Consider the following 6,547-nt stretch of genomic DNA (forward strand, 5'->3'; position numbering starts at 1 on the left):
TTTGAACTAATGTCTACATGTAGTTCCGTTTGAAGTTCCTCCGCGGACAGCAGCTAAAAGCGGTACTGATACTGAAACAGGCGATGATCCAAAAGAAACAGATTCTGATAAGCAGATACCTAACAATAATGAAAATAAGGAAAACGAAAATAAACAGAATGAAAAGACAGTTGGTGAAGACGAGACTTCAGCAAAAAAGTCACCGGAGGTATCTGTTTCTAGTGAAATTGATTCTAAAGTAGAATCTTCAGCAGAAAGTTTCGCAACTGCGGGAAATGATAGCGATAATGATGACGCCAGTTTTGCAAAATTAAATAACGTAACAGGTTCTTTGTCAAAAACATGTGATACTGCTGAATGTAATGAAAATAAAAGAATAAATATCGTTGAAGAGAAGGACAAAAATGCTGACGGCAACGAAGAAATAAAAGGTTCAAATACATTGAAATTTGATAAATGCTCTAATGATAATGATATGATACTGCGCATGGAAGGTATAATATATACATATTTTTTTAAGAATTTCTAAATTTAATTTTAATTTAAATAACAAATAAAATAAAGATGATGTATCCGAAAAACATCAGGACACTGAAGCATATTCTGAGGATGATAACAAAGATAGCGAGAAAGTTTCAAATGATGACAGCACCGAAACTCACCCACCTGAGCCAGACTCAGCTGCAGATCCAGAAACCGATGATGAAGAATTGAAGAATTCACAGAGCAAAGCAGACAAACAAACTGTTAGTACGACTACTACGGAGTTAGTGGGAGTTACGAATTCAAATAACTAATAATTTAAATGTTATATAATCGTAGGTTTATGTAGTATAAACTACATAATTAATTAAAAAAGTTAAATTTTTTATTTGTGTAAAAGTTTTGGAAGTGTTGAAAAGTAAAAATACATCTAAAACAATTTTCATATAAAAGTCCCTTATTTCATAGTAAGCATTTACAATGTATATAAAATTTGAATGTAAAATGTAATTTTACTTACATGAGTTTGATGTGCAGTATATTTAATATATGTATGTACATATATTTTTAATTACTCAATTTCACATCAAATTGCGCATAATGCAAGTTTATTACTAAAAGTTTTAATTAGTTTATAATTTTACTTATTGGCTTGTATGTGTAAATTAATTCAGTATTCAAGTTTAAAAAAAGAACTCTGGAAACATAAAATTTTTTAAAACAATTGGTAAATTACTTAGAAATCAATATAATTCATTTAGAATATATGAAACTAATAAATATACTCATTCTGTATATTCACTGTATGTTGGACATTTAAACGAAGAAAAATACAGTTTTATGCATTATTCGAAACTTTTCTACACATCATTCATCATTTTTTTAATGTTTAGTTTACGTTCCAAGCAACTAAACTAATTCTCATCTATCCATGTTGGATTTTAAATTTAAAACTCATTGAAAATAAATTTCATTAAGGAATCAATTTCAAACTTTGATAACATAGGTATCATTATTAATTTAAAGTTGAAAATAAGGATTGTAAAATTGGATTGTTCAAATAAACATGTTTTGTAAATTTAAACAAAAATTTAAGAAAAAATGTTCAGATTAGAGTGTTGCATGTAATAAATTGAATTTTTCATAGAATCTGTAAATTTTTTTATTACGTATACAATTTTAATATATGTATATTATAGATTTTAATCGGTATTAGTCACTTTTCAACGTCTATATCAAATCTGTTTTGCTGTAAGGATCTGAGATTTGGTATGTGACTACAGCTATCACTCATAAATTGCAAACGTTTGTAAATAGATGTTTGCGTCAGATTTTAAGAATATAGTGGCCAGGAACTATTATCAATGAACGCCTCATAACACGAACTAACCAGCAGCCAATTGATAAAGAAATAAATCAGATGACATACGGATGACTGGGGCATAATCTCCGCTAGCCAAAAACCGAAATTGTTCATGGTACTCTCGAGTGAAATTCGCAGAGAAGAGAAATCGCGGTCGGCGGAGGACAACATGGTGAAGAACCATTAGTAAAGAAACGAGCAAAGACCAGTAAAGAAATTTTTAGTGAGCTAAGAGCAATAGCACGCCATCATAGTAATTGGAAATATTTTGTGATTAGACTTAGTTCATATCGGTGACACTTAACAACATTAATAAACTGGTCATTTATTAAGCGATCACACTTAACAACATTAATAAACGGATTGTCTAGTTTTTACGAACATTAGCACTAAACGGAAATATCTGATTGGTGAAAAAATTACTAATATTGGATATTTTCGTTTCAAACGAGGTTTCATACTTTCTGTCTGCATAATCAATGAATAATTTTTTCTTTTTTTTTTGTTAATTATTTTTTCTATATAAACACATATATAATTTAATAATTAATTTAATTGATTTTGTAAATCTCAAGAGTAATTTATCACACTTATCGTCTCTATACGAAGGAGTAAAAATATTTTGATGGTTTTTATGAAGACTATTTGAGTCTAAATATCGATTTTTCAATCTATCATTTTTAAGAAAATCAGAAGTGATTATATTTATCAACAACAAAAAGCAAAGTCTCTAATTAAAACATTTGTAAGCATATAAGTTTAAAATAAAGAAGGAATTGAAATCAAAAGTATTGCTTTGATTTTTACATTAAGTTTTGTTGCTTAAATTTTGAAAAACTTTAAGAAGCATATGAACGTTACATATTAAATAATTATATGGTTTATGACTACTTAATATTCTTCCTCATTCAAGTGATAGTAAACCAGCCTGATTAGTCTACAAACTTGGTCTACACCCTAATTTTGTAGGATGAGAGCTTGTCCAGTCGGTAATAAAAAAAATTATGAGTGCCAATTATGAGTATTTCAACACATTAGTTGGAATACAGTTTCGTGTCCCCCTATTCGTAGAGTCGCAAACACAACAAAAACCATTATGAGGTAGACCCAGTCTCATAACATATCTCTTAGTACTCAGTGGACCATGAGTACATTTAACATAGTGTTTAGCAGGTTATGCCTTCATTGAAGCAACTGACAGATACGTTTCTTGTCTAGTTTGGTGAGTTATATCTTGAGATCTGACTGAAGGATTAAACTGATCAATTTTGTTCAGTTATGCTCAGATATTTTTGTTTGATTGCCAACTTGACCGTTACCAGTGGAATACCAATATCTGAGAAATAAATGCTAGGAAGCAGGGTACGAATCTTAGTAAGCTTGTCTGCCCTGTAGTTGCCCAACATGTCCCTGTATCGAGGTACCAACACGAACTGGACACTAACACACCTATATAGTTCATTAAACCTGGAGTTCTTGAACTATTAAGAATATCACTGTTGCGTCCACCAGAAATTTGATTTCAGCTTGGCTGTCCAATAAGATTACGTTATTTACATCGGGGATCTTAGTGCGTAATGAATCACCAATACATTGTTAGATTTAGGAAAAGGTTTTTTTATATTATTAACGTTTAAGGAATTCTAAGATTTTTAATAGAAACCTTTTTAATGTTCACTTATTTAATGCACTAATATAATTTTTTCTTATTTATATATATATTTTTTTTCATTTTTTTAGTGTTAGCTGATACGTTGGATCCTTCTACTTAATTTTAATATTTCTCTGTTTTTCTTTGTACTATTAGTACTTGAGTTTTCCAAATTGTTTCCTTTTTTCCATGCTCTTCACATTTTTCCGTATTTTAAATGCTGTTAGTTGGCATTTTGACTATTGCTTTCCTTACTGTATATAGTATATTGTAGATTTAGATTAACTAAAGTATGTACTGAAAGCTGCCAATTTTTTTCGTATATCATAAAGACATAGAATATCTATAAATAGGTAAGCCCAATTTAAAATAAGTACATTTTCAATATCTAGCAAAATTACTTTAGTCAATTTTAAGGATTAAAAGTCTATTACTAAACTTCTTTCCTTTACTTCTTGTTTTTTCTTTTAGTTTCTAAATTTGTGTTTTTTGTTTATTAAATATCTGAAACTAATCCACAATTGAGGTCGAAAAAATGTCAACGACATTTAATTTTATGATTTTGAGAATAGTTTTCCTCAGCCTTTTTATGACAATTGTGTCAAGGATATACACAAGTGGCGATTTGTTAAAATGAAAGCGAGTGTTTGGCACATTTAAAGAGTCCTGCAGATATCTTTTTTTTTTGCCAGGATATGACAGATAAATATTCACTTAATTGAATTGAAAACAAAAATAAATTGTTTTATTATTCATTTAGAAGTGAACATTAATTTGAATTTGTTTTCTCTGTTGGCATCCTTAAAATAAAGGCAACTAAAAATCGTCTTATGAAAGCAATAAATGTTTTTGGCAGCCACTTTTGTCATATTTTTTGAAGGAATTTTTTCAAAAAAGTTGAAATATTAAAATATTAAATTTTTATAAGGCGAAGACATCTTGTTGGTAACTAATTTTTATATCAAATAAATTGTAATATAAATCGCTTAAACTTTTTTCTCCAGTCACTTTCGCTTTATTGCTTCTAGACGTACCTATTTCCGTTTCCGCCACAATACATTACGCTAGCGAAATTTAAGCGTATGCATACGCATAAATGTAGGCGAACCTGAACTGCTTTTTGCATTTGTCGAAAACAAATCAGTTAACAAATCTAATATTTCGCGGGCGTAATCTGCCCAGTGCTTTGACCCATGCGTGGTCTAGATTGATTGTACCTTGTGCTTGTGCTTCTGCTTGTGCTTGTGCCATTCATCGTGCTACGTTTGATAATTGTTTGTTTTCATGTTGCAGGGTGGAGCATGTGGTCTTATGGTTCATATTACAACTTTATTTGCAACTATTTCCGTTTTGGATTTTGGTACGGACAGGTTTCACTATTTGCTTTCCTTCTATAGAAAAGGAAAGTATAGAAAACGAAGGTATTGAAAAGGAAGGTACAGAAAAGGGTGGTAAAAACTTTTCTCTAAGGGCACGCAATATTCAGCTTCGAAGTATATTTTTTTTTTTGGTAAAATACTGACCTTAACGCATATTCATTTTTATTAAAGAGGTTTTGAAACCATATCAGAATATCTATGATTGATTTCTAGACATAAATAATTATATATGTGCTTTTATTTTAATTTTTTTTTCTTAGTTTGTTTTTACATAAGGCAATTTTTGGTTAAGTTGTGTTCCGTTGACATAATCTAATATATACTTATAAAATCAGCTCTATAGATTAATATGATTTTCAGCAAGACAATACGCACGGACCTTCCGGTTTTTGGTAATGCCCATTGTGTTTCCACTCCGATTTTTGCGACACCCCTTGTTGACAACTGCTTTTAGTAGAACAACTTATTTTGTGCAAACATTTCTACTACACAATATGTCGATATAGATTACTTTCAAAGAAATCAAGATTTAAAATACACTTTTTACAATTATTGGTTAAGTTGTGCTTTGTTGAGATAATCTATTATATATAATAGATAATCTATTAAATATAATAGATTATATATCAGGGTGTAATATTAGTTCTATAGATTGGTCTGATTAGTATCAAGAGAACGTGTTCCAATATATACAATACCAATTATATGCCCATTTCGATTTGCGGGACATCTCCCTTGTTGACAACGGATTTTAGTAGAATCAGTTATTTTAAGCTATCAAGACAATGTTAAATTTTTACATTGAGCACATTAACAAAAAAACTAAACACTTTATTTAGTGCCAAATAGTATATGTAATTACTATGTACTTTACACAAACAACGGGTAACAATAAATAGACACTTCAGATGTTGGTGATGGTGTGTCCACTTGTTTGTGGTTTCAGTAATATTTATCAACTTTGTTGAGATATAGCATAGTGGAAAAAGTTGTTTAAGATAGTTAGCTGCTGTTCTAAAATCCCTAGTCAATGGGTGTGTTCGAGAAAGCAGAATGGTACCCAAATGAAAGACTGTTTATCACCCATGTATACGAGATAGTTCAGTATGAGTTTTCATAATTCCTTTACCTCAATACTACTATAATGTCATTCTGGTGCTCTTTCTCTGATTAACAGAGGAATGCGAGTACCTAATTATACATTTTATATCTGAGTTATGTTTAGTTTCTGCTTAATACCATATTTTTATAATTATTTTATTTGCTTTAGATTAGTGTCTTATACTCAAGACACTAATATATAGTGTTCATATTTATAAAGGTAAACGCATAGCAAATGAACAAGTAACACTTTCATTCTCTACGAATAGAGTTTTCATAGTATCTTTCATCCATATTTATTATATTGAGACTAGTTGAGTCAGTACATTTAAACACTTTTACTCTCTATTAACTGAGAACCCCACTCTACGCCTTGACTGGATTATTGTTTATCACTTCATCAGACTAAGCAATAATTGACCTCAGATCTGCTTATCTCCCCGAGGAGTCTGTAACCTTTCTGAGATTCGAAACGTGGTGTTAGATAGCCGGTTAGTCCTCTGTCCTTTATGTATTTTAATCCATAAAATGTGAAGTATATAATAATATCGCCTTAGTTTAAATTTTACT

At 30.1% G+C, this 6,547-nt stretch overlaps 1 protein-coding gene across 1 annotated transcript in view; it reads left to right on the top strand.

Annotated features, from left to right (window-relative positions):
* LOC119667064 (stress protein DDR48-like) overlaps positions 1-912 on the top strand; it is a 1,600-nt gene extending 688 nt beyond the window's left edge. The window contains exons 2-3 of the mRNA XM_038076348.1: positions 24-494; positions 565-912. Of these exons, the coding sequence (XP_037932276.1) occupies positions 24-494; positions 565-797 (704 nt within the window). The 3' untranslated portion in view covers positions 798-912. The remainder of the gene's footprint in view (positions 1-23; positions 495-564) is intronic.
* The last annotated feature ends 5,635 nt before the right edge of the window (positions 913-6,547 follow it).

Source organism: Teleopsis dalmanni, chromosome 1 (genome assembly GCF_002237135.1).
Source record: "Teleopsis dalmanni isolate 2A chromosome 1, ASM223713v2, whole genome shotgun sequence".
In the NCBI taxonomy this organism is placed as follows: domain Eukaryota; kingdom Metazoa; phylum Arthropoda; class Insecta; order Diptera; family Diopsidae; genus Teleopsis; species Teleopsis dalmanni.